At 45.0% G+C, this 15,340-nt stretch overlaps 1 protein-coding gene across 3 annotated transcripts in view; it reads right to left on the bottom strand.

Moving 5' to 3' along the window:
• Window positions 1–15,340, bottom strand: part of LOC137372302 (neuropilin-2-like) — a 112,322-nt gene that overhangs the window by 75,266 nt on the left and 21,716 nt on the right. For all 3 annotated transcript variants that reach the window (XM_068036106.1, XM_068036105.1, XM_068036104.1), the window contains exon 3: window positions 4,223–4,404. In XM_068036106.1, coding sequence (XP_067892207.1) covers window positions 4,223–4,404 — 182 coding nt within the window. The remainder of the gene's footprint in view (window positions 1–4,222; window positions 4,405–15,340) is intronic.

Below are 15,340 nucleotides of genomic sequence, written 5' to 3'. Positions count from 1 at the left end.
AAAGTTCTGGAAATTTGCAACTCACAACATATCTCTTAATTTGCTGACTGGTTTATGCATTATTAGTACCTAGTGTCGTTAACACACAACTAGCTTCCAGCGAGATCTCGGTTCATTGAATTTCCCGGTCACCCGTTCGCATACATTTAATTCAAAATCCATCTGTCTGGCAGCCTCTTCCTGCTCTGCAATGTTGTGTCTCACAGACTGCTAACAACACAAGAGCTGGTCCCATTGTCACACCATATCACTGTAATTGCCACCGACCCCTCGAGACAGAGAGTTAAGTGTGTTTGAGTTTAATAGTTGCATAACACAAAGGAAGTGCAAACATCATAAATAACGGCAGCTGGCTTGGATCATGCGTTACAAGGAGTAATGCAATCTTCAACAGTTCAGATGAATTCTAAACCATCTCGAATTTCAGGCTAATTTTTGTTTTTCTTCTGACAAATCTTCTCCATTGTGTTATGCCTCTGAAATGAACTCCAGGCCTGCTGTTGATCTATACACTCGAAAGCCATGCCTTCAACCTACCCGCACAGTCTGTTTAATCTCTCTGGCTCATTACATCATCAAGGAAAAGTCAGAAATATTTCCAACTGAGCTCATTTATTTTACTATCTGGAGTCACCCCTTCCCAGCTCTCACAATGGCCAGTGCTAATTGCATAGAAATGCTCAGCCTGTACACCAGATAGTGTTGTCTAAGGCTTGCCAACCCTCCAGAATTGTCCTGGAATCTCCAGGACTGATAGATTAATTTTCAGGATGCTGCTGCGCGCAAACCAGGGCATAAATTATGGAAACATTAATAAATGTGTGTTTTTCCCATTTTCTTTGATCACTTTTGTTTATTAATTATAAAAATATTGGGGATGGGGTGAAAAGGTTGTTTGACTGACAGTCAAGAATCATCTAATGGACCACTTAGCGGGGCAAAAGACCCAGCAGACCATCTACCAGTCCTACATTACCCGCTCTCACTCGCCACCCATCAGAATTAATGGGAAGAATGGTATTGCTTTTGATAGACGCCAAGGAGGTAATGTCTGGTTCCAAGCTGGAGAGCTTCAGTCTCATGTTGAGCTCTACATTCAGCTGGTTCCTCTTTGCAGCCTCACAAATGTTGAAAATCCAATCTCGCTGTTGTACGTTGTAACAGTAACATAAGTCTTGCTTATAGAACTACATTGTTGTTGCTCTCACCAAGGACAACTTGTGCCATGCCCGCTGGAACCGGTATGGCTGTGTGATGTCACATAAGTGGTGGAGATGAGGGTTCTGGCCTGTTCTCTCGTATGGCCTCAGCCATGGCGTTGTGCATCAGTGACTTACATTTTGGACCAGCCTTGGAGAACCACTGTTCTAATTGGATAACAAAGAGTCTGTGCATTTTCCAATTAGTCATGGGGATGGTGGTGCCCCACGTGGATGGACATGCCGCTCGACCAATAGCGGGTCTGGGTTGGGTGGGGTCGATAGGAGTGGGATGGTTTGCGGTCATGTGACGAAAAGTCCAGAGTTGGCAACACTGCTAGAAATACGTAGAAGATGATTGGACAAGTAACTGCACAGCCATGCCCACCGCTCCCCTCCCCACCCACCCCCACCACCACCCACTCCCCCCAACCCCAAACCTTCCCCTAGCTAGCTCAGCAACAAGTGGAGGGATGGACACAGAGGCTGGCTGGCAGCAACAGGCTGGAGGAGCTGAACACACTATGACCCACATAGCTGCAGTAAGTTTGGGAATTCTGGAAACCCGAGCAACCTCTTTTAGGCTGAGGCCAGAGCTAATCTGGGAACCTGTATCTGAGCTAGCTGTTGGCTGTCTCAGCAATTTGTTTCATGATACAGACCACCAGGAGTTTTTTTTACTTGTGAGTCCCTCCCTCAACAGCAGAGTAGGCCTAAGGCCAGAATGGGAGGTTTTTGCATGCACAGCCTTTGGCTAACTGTGCATGTGTGCAACCACAATATAAGCAGCAATTTTGCAATGTAAACAGGCTGTTAAAGCAAAATGAAACCTCCTTCAGAGAGCATTTGGAAATTATTAGCTCGCGAAGAAGAAGTGAAACAAAATCAGTCAGGGTTCCTGCTACTGATCCATGTCCACTGTCCCTTGGTAGGAAGTGTGTTTGTGTGGAAAGTGGATGAGGACAACACCTTCTGCTTATACAATACCTTTAATGTAGGAAAGTGTCCCAAGGCACTTCACAGGAGTGTGATGAGACAAAATTTAGCGCTAAGCTGCATAAAGACATATTAGGACAGGTAACCAAAAGCCTGGTCAAAGAGTTAGGTTTTAAAGAGTGTCTTAGAGGAGGAGAGAGAGGTAGAGTCACGGAGAGGAGGGAATTCCAGAGTTTAGGCCTGGGCAGCTGAAGGCATGGCCACCAACGGTAGAGTGATGGAAATCAGGAATGCGCAAGAGGCCAGAATTTGAGGAACTCAGATATCTCGAATGGATTGTATGGCTGGAGGAGATTATAGAGGTAGGGAGGGGAGAGGCCATGGAGGGATTTGCACTCAAGGGCTGGAACCTTAAATTCAAGACAATGCCAGACTGGCAGTGAACGTTGGTCAGTGAGCACAGGGTTGCTGGGTGAACGGGACTTGGTGTGAGTTAGGACAGGAATAGGCTTGGTTCTGATGCTCCCCACACTTGAATAGCCTGTTGCCATTCACTGTGAAATTTCACACTTGAAGAGGGGTGCCCTTAGCCAGGTACTGTGAGACAGGTTGTGGGGGGCTGATGGTGCCCCCTACAATGCCCCCCAGCTAGAGTCAGCACCCTCAGGAGACAAAACTGAGGAGATTGGGGGTGGGGCAGGGTTTACACCATAATCCTTTCACATTATCACAAAAAAATGTGGAACATGCTTGAAAGTTGCAAAGAACATTCAAAATGTCTCGGGAAAGAAGTGTGATGTTTCCCCAGTCTATCTTTATGTCTCTCCAAATCCGTCTGTCTCTTTCTCTCTCGATCCCTGTCTTTCTTTCTATCTTTCTGTGTCTCAATATAAATTTGTCTCTATCTGTCTCTCTCTTGCTCTCCCTCTGTCTTTCCAATTTTTCTACTACAGTCTTTCTTTCTCTCCCCATTTGCCTTTCTCCCTCTCCATCCGTCATTCTGTCTCTGCCGTGCTCTATCTGTTTGTCTCTTGCTCTCTCACTCTATCCGTTCCTTGGTCTTGTGCATTGAATCAGAGCAGAGGAAAGTTTAGAAATAAACATCTATTCATATTTCTTGGCTGCTGACTGCCTGCAGATTGTAAACACAGAAGCACAAGTAGTTGTAAGAGGAAAAAGCATGAGGTGAGACGGGTCACAAATCATCCGCCCTCTCAGATCTCAGCTTCACTGCTAACTAAACAGAAGCTTCATTCTTGGCTTGTGATCAAACATTGAACAAACCAACCAGTAAAATACAGCCCTCTGTAAAACCTCAAGGCCACTCCAGTTTGTTATTGCCTCTCACAACAGGAGCACAATATGCTGAGCTTTCCAACAGTTCGTTTTGCCAATTATCTCCCCCGCCATCTCCAACCCCATCCCTCTTCCTCTCCTGTCCAGAACGTGCTCACCCATTACTAGGAGACAGTAAGGTCGACAACCCTCCAGGACTGTCCCGACGTCTCCAGGAATGGAAAATTCATCTCCAGTCCAGGGACAAAAATCATTTAAACAAAATCGCGTTTTTTTCTTCATTTTATTTAAACACCTTTAGTTAGTAGTTGTAAAAATATTGGAGATGGGAGTGGGGGGGAGGGTGGTCTGGACAGTCACAGCTAATCCAATTGGGCAAAAAGCAGTCTGTTTCCTTTCCAATTGGCTGTGGGAAAGCAGTCCACTCGGAGGATGGACCAATGATGGGAGAGTGGAGGGCGGGGGCGATGCAAGGTAGGAAGTCATGTGATAAAACCTCCAGAAAAGCACCTAACCAGTGTTGGCAACCCAAGGGTACAGTCCAACAGAGGGTGCCTCTAGCGCTCTGCGGAAAATTTTCCAGCACAGAGGAACCCTTCCCTGCCCCTTTTTCAGTGGATGTCTAGGGGTTTATTATGCTGTATCTGGGGGTTCTACAAGTCTTATCTCGAGCGTCTGCTCCTTCAGAATGGCGTCCGCCATAAAATGCCTCTGGAAAACACAAAGTTCATAGATGTTTCATACTGATATTTTCATTACATACTTTACACAGAAAGGAACATGAGACTAACCTGTCCTGAAGATCTCATAACGCAGCGAGAATCCTGCTCCCTGATGTGCGTAGTCTGATACAAACTTAATGTAAAGTACAGAGCCCGAGGAGACAATGGACGATGGGGCAATGTTCCCGCAGTGCTTGCCCAGCAGGTCCGCACTCTCCCCCTCTCCATCGCGGATTTCAATGTAGTCGTACCTTAGGAAAAGAACATAGCAAATCAGATGCTGTGAGGTGGCTGACATTGTGCTCAAATGTCACCTGTCATTTTCTCAATCTCTCATTTCCATTGACACAATGAAATGAAAGGGCAGCTGACCCACTGATGCCCATGTACACTGTTACCCAAAGTTCAACCCCCACCCTGCCCACAACATGCTCAGCTCCATTTGTCTGTCCTCCCTCACTCTGGAATCCCAATAGAATTTCAACATTTAAAAAAATGCTTACTCGGGATGTGGGTGTCGCTGGCTAGGCCAGCATTTGTTGCCCATCTCTAATTGCCCTTGAGAAGGTTGTGGTGAGCTGCCTTCTTGAACCGCTGCAGTCCTTGGAGTGTAGGTACATCCACAGCGCTGTTAGGAAAGGAGTTCCAGGATTTTGACCCAGCGACAGTGGAGGAACGGTGATATAGTTCCAAACCAGGATGGTGTGCGGCTTGGAAGGGAACTTGGACATGATTGTTTTGACATGCACTTGCTGCCCTTCTCCTTCTAGGCTTTAGAGGTCACTGATTTGGGAGATTTCTAGCTGCATATTTGCAGAATTGATTTTTTTTTAGCTGTTTGCATTTGATTGGGCGTTAAGATTGTAGGTCCGGCTTCCTTTGCTGCTCAGCATCATACCATGTCATGTGTTGTGGTAAAAGCTGGATTAGGGCCAATTAGGGACCAAAAGGGGAATTTATGCATGGAGGCAAAGGGAATATCTGATATATTAAATTAATACTTTGTATCGGTCTTTACCAAAGAAAGAGATGCTAGCCAGGCCACTGGAAAGAGGAGGTCATGAATACATTAGAATGATTTAAAATTGATAAGGAGGAAGTATTAGATAGGCTGTATATACTTAAAGTTGATAAAATGCCAGGGCCAGATGAGATGCATCCAAGGACACTGAGGGAAGTGAGAGTGAAAATTGCAGAGGCACTATCCATAATTTTCCAGTCTTTCTTAGACTCAGGGGTGGTGCCAGAGGACTGGAGAATTGCAAATGTTACACCCTTGTTCAAAACAGGATGTAAAGATAAGCCCAGCAACTATAGGCAGTCAGTTTAACTTCAGTGGTGGGGAAACTTCTAGAAACAATAATTTGGGACAAAATTAAGTCACATAGACAAATGTGAGCTAATTAAGGAAAGCCAGCACAGTTTCGTTAAGGGAAAATCATGTTTAAAAACTTGCTGGAGTTTTTTGAAGAAGTAACAGGGAGGGTTGATGAGGGCAATGCAGTTGATGTGATGTACACGGACTTTCAAAAGGCATTTGATATAGTGCCGCACAACAGAGCTGTGAGCAAAGTTATAGCTCATGGAATAAAAGGGACAGTAACAACATAGATACAAAATTGGCTGAGTGACAGGAAACAGAGAGTAGCGATTAATGGATATTTTTCGGCCTGGAGGAAGGTTTGTAGGGGAGTTCCCCAGGGGTCAGTGTTGGGACCCTTACTCTTCCTGATATATATTAATGACCTAGACCTTGGTGTACAGGGCACAATTTCAAAATTTGTAGATGATACAAAACTTGGAACAATTGTGAACTGTGGGGAGGGTAGTGTAGAACTTCAAAAGGACATAGACAAGTTGGTGGAATGGGCAGACGAGTGGCAGATGAGGTTCAATGCGGAGAAATATGAAGTCATTCATTTTGGTAGGAAGAACATGGAGAGACAATATAAAATAAAGTGTACAATTCTAAAGGGGCTGCAGGAGCAGAGGGATCTGGATCTATATGTGCATAAGTCATTGAAGGTGGCAGGACAGGTTGAGAGCGCCGTTAATAAAGCATACAGTATCCTGGGCTTTATTAATAGGGGCATAGAGTACAAGAGCAAGGAAGTTATGTTAAACTTGTATAAGACACTAGTTCAGCCTCAGCTGGAGTATTGCATCCAGTTCAGGACGCCGCACTTTAGAAAGATGTGAAGGCGATGAAAGAGAGAGCGCAGAAAAGATTCATGAGAATGTTCAAGGGATGATGAACTTCAGGTGTGAAGATAGATTGGAGAAATTAAGGTTGTTTTCCTTGGAGAAGAGAAAGTGATTTGATAGAGGTATTCAAAATCATGAGGGGTCCAGACAGAGTAGATACAGAGAAACTGTGAAAGGATAAAGAACAAGAGGGCACAGATTTAAAGTATGTGCTAAGAGAAGCAAAAGCGACTGAGGAAAAACTTTTTCACACAGTGAGTGGTTACAGTCTGGAATGTGCTTCCTGCGAGTGTGGTGGAGGCAGGTTCAATGAAGGCATTCAAAAGGAAGTAGACTGTTATCTGAAGAGAAAGAATGTGCTGGGTTACGGGGAGAAGGCGGGGGAATGGCACTAGGTGAATTGCTCATTTGGAGAGCCGGTGCAGACACGATGGGCCGAATAGCCTCTTTCTGTACTGTAACAATTCTGTGATTCTATGATGGAGTGACAGAGACCCAGACAGTCCTGGTTTCTGTCCCTAGTCCGTACCAATGGTCCATCTCTGCTGAGGCAGCTGCAACCGGCCTCAGTGTTTCTGGGTGAGGAAAGATCAAGATTAACCTCCAAATAGTCATCCACTGGTCCCTGCTGGAAGGTTCACATGTGGAATGTCAGGGAAAGACAGGATCAGCGTCGGCAGTAATGCCCTCTATTGTGCAATAGCTTGGCCACATAACACTGCTGTGGCTAAGTGGGTAGCACTCTTGCCTTTGAGGCAGGTGGTTGTGGGTTTGAATCCCCCTTTAGAGACTTGAGCACAAAATCTGGTTGAAAACCTGGCACTACACTGTCAGAGATGCAGTGTTTTGGATGAGATGTCAAACCGAGGCCCCATGTGCTCTCTCAAGTGGACATAAGAGATTCCGTGGCACTATTTTGGAGCAGGGGAGCTCTCCCCAGTGTCCTGGCCAATATTTATTCCTCAACCAACATCACAAGAAACAGATTATCTGGTCACTATCACATTGCTGTTTGTGGGAGCTTGCTGGGCGTGAACTGGCTGCCACATTTCCTACATCACAACAGGGACCACACTTCAAAATGAGTTCATTGGCTATAAAGCGCTTTAGGACTTCCTGAGGTCATGAAAGGCGCTATAGAAATGCAAAACTTGTTTCTTCTTTCCCTCTCACGTGTGGAGAACTCCTGCTTGGGGACAGTTCCCATTGGCAACAAAGTCTCCAGTTCGGAGTCAGTAACTTCGGGAAAGGAAAGGGGGTGGGGAGAACATGGTCAAGGTTTGTGTGATTCTTCCACCAACGAATACTGACTGCCCTTGTTTCAGAAACCAGTCTCAGACTGAAAGCTGTTCCAAACACACCTGAGAGCAACCGTTGCCTGGTTTGAGACCAATTTGTAGGGAATGGAGGAAAGGCTGACTTTTCCTAACAGGGTCACAGATCGAATTGAGCCCTTTGATTGTCCCCACTGCAGATTTTTATTGCTTTTGTAGTTGGCTTTTAATGCAAAACCAGATGGCGTTGGCACCATTCTTTCCAGTCTTAAAGGGAGATAATGAATAAATGTTTGCCAGAATATCCAGTGAGCGATGCACATTAAATGTGTTAAATTTCAGAATGAGTCCTTGTTCCATTTTTTTTGCCGTCGCTCCTCCCTATCTCTATAACTTCCTCAGCCCTACATTCTTCTGAGAAATGTGCATACCTACAATTCTGGCCTCCTGTGCATCCCCGATTTCCTTCTCTTCACCATTGGTGGCTGTGCCTTCAGCTGCCTAGGCCCAAAGCTTTGGAATGTCCTTGCTAAACCTCTCTACCTCTCTCTCCTTCTTTAAGACCAAGCTTTTAGTCACCTGTCCTAATGTCTCCTTATGTGGCTCGGGGGTCAGATTCTGTCTGATAATGCTCCTGCCAAGCGCCTTGGGACGTTTTACTGTGTTGAAGGCGCTATATAAATGCAAGTTGTGGCGGGTTATTTTTAAGTTCAGACAAATAGCACTGATCCTGCTGTCCTACCACAGGAACTGATTGTCCTTTCACTCAATAAAGAGGGTACAGTAACCCTCCTGAAGAGCTGATCATTGATCCTTGTTGTCTTCCCCCAAACCTCCCCCTCCACCTCAAATCCTCGACAAAGGTTATATTGTTTTTGAGACTGAGAGGCAGATCAGGATGAATAGGGAATGTGACAGCTACATCCTCAATCTCATCCAGAGACAGGAAGCCTGAATTACAAGGCCCCCACAGGCACACTTTGCTTTCAATACCCCATCCTCTCTTGCGTGTATGCCTCCCAAGGCTAGTCACCAGCTGTTGGCTTAAATCACATGGAACTGCATAAATTTACAGCACAGAAACAGGCCATTCAGCCTAACACTGTGCTTGCGTTTTTGCTCTACATTACCCTCCTCCCACCTTACTTCATCCCACCCTATCAACATATCATTCCATTCCTTTCTTCATCATGTACTTATCCAGCTTCCCCTTAAATGCATCCATGGTATTGCTTCAAGTACTCCATATGCTGGCATATTCTCACCACTCTCTGGATAAAGAAGTTCCTCCTGAATTCCCGACTGGATTTATACTTATGACCCTAGTCTTTGGACTCCACCACAAGCGGTAACATTTTCTTTACCTCTACCATATTAAACCCTTTCATAATTTAAGCCACCCCTCAGCCTTCTCTTTTCTGGAGAAAATGCTGATGACTGTGCCTGTGCCTGTGAGGCCAGTTAACACACCATTTGTTGTTTACTTAGAGGTAGGAGGGCACTGCAAACAAATTCTAAATTGTGTGTGATTTAACAGGGCAGATGGGCAACTATTCTCCCCTCTCATTGGAGAGTCCTGAACACTGCACAATTCAAGCTAAGTCACTTAAAAGCAATTCCAAGAAAAACATCTGTAAGGTTGAGAGCATTTTCATGGCTTACTTTAATGAATAACTTTGTAATACTTTTTCTGTAAGGCTAAATGTAATGCCAAGACTAGATTGTAAAGCATGATGTTCATCTTCACTGAAATATATCAAAATGTCAAGTTGAGAGATGTGTGTGTGGAACTGCATTCAGTCTAAAGTGGAAAGGGGAAGTCATGCAACTGGAGAGGGGCCCACATTGTGGGGGCTATGGACCATGACATGTTTTACATTTGTGAAAAATAAGGACAGATAAACTAATAGGACTAATTACATGCTATGTACATTGATATATTGAAGTCCGTTTGAGCTAATGCTTGCTTTATTATGAATGGGTTTTCAAGGCTATACTCTGTTTAAACCTTTGTGTAAAAACAATGGGAGGGATGGGTTGAAGACCTCAGCACTCCTTGCAGGGGGAGAGATGAGATAAATGTGGAACTGCAGAATTGCAAAAATGGTTGGTATCAGCAAGATTGTGACCTTTAGGAGCCTTGCAAAAATAGAAAGAAACAGGAAGCATCTGTAAAGATTGAACCATTAACGAACTAAGGTCTAATAATGATGTCAACCTAGACCAATTAGAATACTTGGAACAATTCATAACTAATCTGGTAAGATCCTTGCACCCCAAGGAGGATAAAAGAAAGGGGGTTACAGGACATTGACACTTAGAGAGGGGTCAACAGAACATTGTTGGCACACTTAGAAGGAGAAGTGAGACCACAGTCAACAGAACACAGCAAGAGAAGAAGGAGAGAAGTCGGTGCCCCAGCGAGCTCCGAAACAAGAACCGGTGCTGAGTGTTGTTGCATACCTATTGCCATTGTTAATTATTAACTTTGTATCTCTTAGTTAAGCCTAATAAACTGTCTGACTTGATCACAGAACTTGAGTCTGTACCTTGTAGGTCTATCTTAGTCAAGGATCCCAAGGTGAGACAGGTTGGGTATCCTCTGTCTCACCTCTATTCTGTTAACATCTACCTGAAACTTACACTTCTTCACACTAAAGGTTGTGCCTCTGTGTGGAAGGAAGATCAATACTTTCTTGACAAGCTAAGAGTACTAAGGGATATGGCAGAATCAAGAAAATAGAGCTGCTATGGCTAACCAAATGGAAGAGCAGTTTGCACTGAGGGAGTGGTGCATTGTCAGAGGTGCCGGCTTTTGGATGAGACATTAAACCGAGGCCCCATTTGTCCTTACAGGTGGATGTAAAAATTCCCATGGCACTACTTTGAAGGAGGATAGGGGAGTTCTCCCCTGTGACAACACCAATATGTATCCCACAACCAACATCATTAAAGTAAATCCTCTGGTCATTATCTTATTGCTGTTCGTGGGACCTTGCTGTGTGCAAATTGGCTGCCACGTTTCCTACATTACAACAGTAACTGCACCTCATAAAGTACTTGATTAGCTGTAAAGGGATTTGGGACATCTCAAGGTTGTGAAAGGTGCTACATAAATGAAGTTCTTTCTTTTATACTGAGGATGACAAGTGCCATGGGCGCAGACTGTTGCTGGTCTGGGGATTAGAGGGAACCTGAGGTGTAACTATCAACTCCCACCAGCAGAGGACAGCAAAGTCAATGCTGTGACTTTACTGTCGGTCAGCTGGATTCTGACACTCATATCCAACATTGCATGTGTGGAACACATACGGAGGCAGTTAGAAATGCATGGGGCAGTTTAGGGCAATAAAAGAGCTTAAAAGCATTTCTCTCAAGCATTGGACCATTCTCTTTCAAACTCAACCTGCTACATATTTTGGGCATGGGATAGTTTCACAGCATGCACTAAGATGGGATGTGCTTGACTTTCTTTCTAATTGTTGCACAGAGCCACATCTCACCCCCACGAGCCACTCTTGATATTCAACCCGGGAGAATGTCCCAAGCAAGCTCGATTGTGAGCGGAGCTAATATCCACGCACAGCCAGAGTCACGGGATAGTAATCAAGAGCAGGGCCCCGGTTGATTTTCCTGCTCACTTGACCATGGCTGCGTTGAGGCCAACATTTTGCAGCCAATAGTTGTGGCTCACTTGGTATCGCTCTTGTCTCTGAGTTATAAGGTTGTGGGTTCAAGCTATGCACCAGAGATTTGAGCACAAAATCTAGGCTGATACTCCCAGAGTGCTGCAGTTGGAGTGGCCATTTTTCAATGAGGTGTTAAAACTGAGACCTTGTCAACTCAGGTAGATATCAAAGATCCCACAGAATCTGTTTTTAAATCTTTAAAAGTAAGATTTGCATTTATACAGTGCCTTTCACAACCTCGGGAAACCCCAAAGCATCTTACAGCCAAGATCTCTCAGAAATGGCAAGCTTTTGCTACAGCCAGCATTGACTACTATGTCCCATTTATCTCCGACAGGGAATAAATGCAGACCGGTGCCTTGCGTAAAAGCTTGCTGAGGGGATGGGCGTGTGAGTTAGGACATGGGCAGTGGAGTTTTGCTTGAACCAAGCATGCTAAAAAATGGACTGTGTTGCTGCTGCAACTTTCATCACGCTGCAGAACTGAGATTTTTTAAAAATGGACACATATCCAGTGGAAATAAACTTTTTCCCTTAACCTAGGTCTGATGTGCCAGATCTGGCTGGGCTACATAAAGCACTGTCTGTTCCTGCTCTCCTCTGTCCCAAACTGATCACTATTCCAGGATAATCCTGGATTGCAAAGATAAAGTAAACTTCTTGCCTCTACTACAAGCTGTCTCCTTAAACCTGTCTCTCCTCTGCCTTCTCCTCCCTCACCTCCAGCAACAAGTGCATAGAACTCATGGATTTCTTTGTCACCAAGATTGAGACCACCCAATCAGCTGTTTCTGTCGCTTGCCTCCAGGTCAAACTTCCTAATGCTCTCCCCCCCCCCCCCCCACCCGCCACAGTCCTAGCCCTGAGCTCGCGTCTTTCTCTAGTTTCTCTCCTATCTCCCCTCATGCCCTCTCCGAGCTTATCTTGTCCATGAGTCCCACCTCCTGCTCCCTCGATCCTATTCCCACCAAACTGCTGACCACCCAACTTCTCCTCCTGGTCCCCGTGTTAGCTGATATTATTATAGGTTCTCTTTCCTCAGGTACTGTCCGCTTTCCTTCATGTTTGCCATCAACATCCCCTCCTCAAAAAAACTCTTTACACCCCCCCCCCCCCCCCATCCTTGCAAACTACTGCCCTTCTCCAACCTCCCTTTCCTCTCCAAAGTCACTAAATGTGTTGTCACCTCCCACAATCCATGTCCATCTTTCCCGGAACTCCATATCTGGATCCACCTAATCCGGTTTCCACACCTGCCACAGCACTGAAATGGCTCTTATCAAAGTCAGAAATGATATCCTAGGTGACCGTGACAAAGGCAAACATTCCCTCCTCATTCTTCTCTACCTGTCTGCAGCCTTTACTATGGATGACCACCCCATCCTCCTCCAACACCTCCCCTTTGTCATCCATCTGGGGTGGGACTGCGCTTGCCTGATTTCATTCTTATCTATCTAATCGTAGTCTGTAATGGCTTCTCTTCCACTCCCACACCATTACCTCTGGAGACCCCAAGCATCTATCCTTAACACCCTCCTATTTCTCAACTACATGCTACCCCGAGGTCACATCATCTGAAAACACGGCACTTTTCACATGTACGCTGATGACACTCAGCTCGACCTCACCACCACCTCTGCCAATCCCTCCACTGTCTCTAAATTATCAGACGGCTTATCCGACATCCAGTACTGGATGAGCTGAAATTCCCTCCAACTAAATCTTGGGCAGACTACTGCCATTGTCTTCGGTCTGCACTACAAATTCATTCTCCAGCCACCATCTCCACCCCTCTCCCTGACAACTGTCTGACGCTGAACTAGACTGTTCGCAACCACGATGTCGTATTCAATCACAAGATCTCTGCGCTCCTCTGATTCCGGACTCTTACACATCCCCAATTTTAATCGCTCCACTATTGGTGGCTGTGCCTTCAGCTGCCTAGGCATTAAACTCTGGAATTCCCTCCCTAAACCTCTCTGTCTCTCTCTCCTTTGAGCCATTCCTTAAAACCTATCTATTTGACCAAGTGTTTGGTCATCTGTCCTAATAGCCCCTTATGCAGCTCAGCAGTCTAATTTTGTTTGATAACAGTCCTGTGAAGCACCTTGGGACATTTTACTGCATTAAAGGTGCTATATAAATGCAAGTTGAAGATAAGGGTTTGAATTTGTTTGGGACTTAAGTCAGACTTGAAAGCACTGCAGGCAGTTTTGCCTTCATTGATAAATCATTAAGCATTTGCTGTTAAGGTAAAAATATACTCAGTATGTGGCCAAGATGCCATATTTGGGTCCCTGAACTTCAGCTGCCATTTCGGACATACGCTAGCAAGATACCAAAGTACCTTTACTCGGAGAGAACATGGGGTAGTTGAGGTGAATAGCATAGATGCATTTAATAAGTCACCACATAGGTACATGAAGGAGAAAGGAATAGAAGGATATAGTGATAGGGTTAGATGAAGTAGGGTGGGAGAAGGCTCGTGTGGAGCGTAAACACAGAGCAGTTGTGCCAAGTGGCCTGATCCTATGCTGTAAAATTCTATGTAAAGGTAGGGGAGTCCACCCCGGTGTCCTAGCCAGCAATTTTCCCTCAACCAACATTACTAAGACAGATTACATGGCCCTCATTACATTGCTGTTTGTGGGAGCTTGCTGTGTGTAAACCGCCTGCAGAGCTTCCTACATTACAACAGCAACTGCACTTCAAAATAGTACTTCATTGGCACAAAGGGACTTACTGAGTTTATGAAAGACATGATATCGATGCACGTTTATCTTAATCAAAACTTGGTTGAGGTCATCTGAGTATAGGGTGGGAATTGAACTGGGTCTGACGTGGTGCACGCTCCTATTGATCCACAGTCCCAGGGGGCTTGTTTGCAAACACAGCTGTGAAAAGGGCGGTTGGAGTTCTCAAGACAATAGCTCTTGGAGGTCAGTGGGCCCCACTGGAATGTAAGTGTACACACCCCATCAGCATTTGAAATTCGCGCTGTTCCCGAATTCAGGAGTCAAATTAAACAAGAAACAGAGCCACAAAAAGACTTGCATTTCTATAGTGCCCTTCAAGACTTAAGGATGCCCAAAGCACCTTTGAAGCCAATGAAGTACTTTTTTGAAGTATAGTCATTGTTGTAATGTAGGAAACGTGGCAGTCAATTTGTGCACAGCAAGATCCCACAAACAGCAACCTGGTAATGACCAGTTAATCTGTTTTAGTGATGTTGTGTGAGGAAACACTTATAAGATTCAGAAATTCTCAACAATTTGATAGGGTTGATAAAGAGAAACAATTTTCTCCGGTGGGGGAGTTCATAACAAGGGGGCAAAATCTTATAGTTAAAGCTGGGTCATTCAGGGGTGACGTCTAGAAGCACTCTTTTATACAAAGGGTAATGGAAATCTGGGACCCTCTCCCCCAAAAAGCTGCTGAGGCTGGGAGTCGATTGAAACTGACGTTGATAAGATTTTTGTTAGGTAAGAGTATTAAGGGATATGAAGCAAAGGGGGGGGGGGGGGTAAATAGAGTTAAGATACGGATCAGTCATGATCTCACAGAATGGTGGAACAAGCTTGAGGGGCTGAATGGCCTCCTGTTCCTATCAGTAAATCAGATCTGCACAGCCCCATCGAAATGTGAGGTGTGCAACTTATCCAAGAGGTGTTACTGAGAATGAGATTCCCCACTGTTATAAATCTCAGCAAGTGTACAACAGAGGGTGGGGAAAGAGTGAAAATTTCCTCTAAGGGCTGGAAGAGTAAGATTTACCATTTCACTACGGCTAGCAGAGAGGAACCCTTCCTGGCGCCGCGACTAGGGGGGGGTCACCAGCCACCTCTAGGGACTCTACACCTGTCTTATCATTAGCGTTCCACTCATTCAAAATGCCATACAAAGCCACTGGAAATACGTGTGATAAACACAGAGTTCATAAAATACCTATATATAGAGATTTAAATTGCATATGTTGCACACAAACTCAATTCCACATTGGTTAGGTTTGTGAACTGTTA

Source organism: Heterodontus francisci, chromosome 7, assembly GCF_036365525.1.
Source record: "Heterodontus francisci isolate sHetFra1 chromosome 7, sHetFra1.hap1, whole genome shotgun sequence".
NCBI classification, from domain to species: Eukaryota; Metazoa; Chordata; class Chondrichthyes; order Heterodontiformes; family Heterodontidae; genus Heterodontus; species Heterodontus francisci.
Note: the sequence above shows the minus strand (reverse complement) of the source record. Positions and strands in the feature narration are given on the sequence as shown.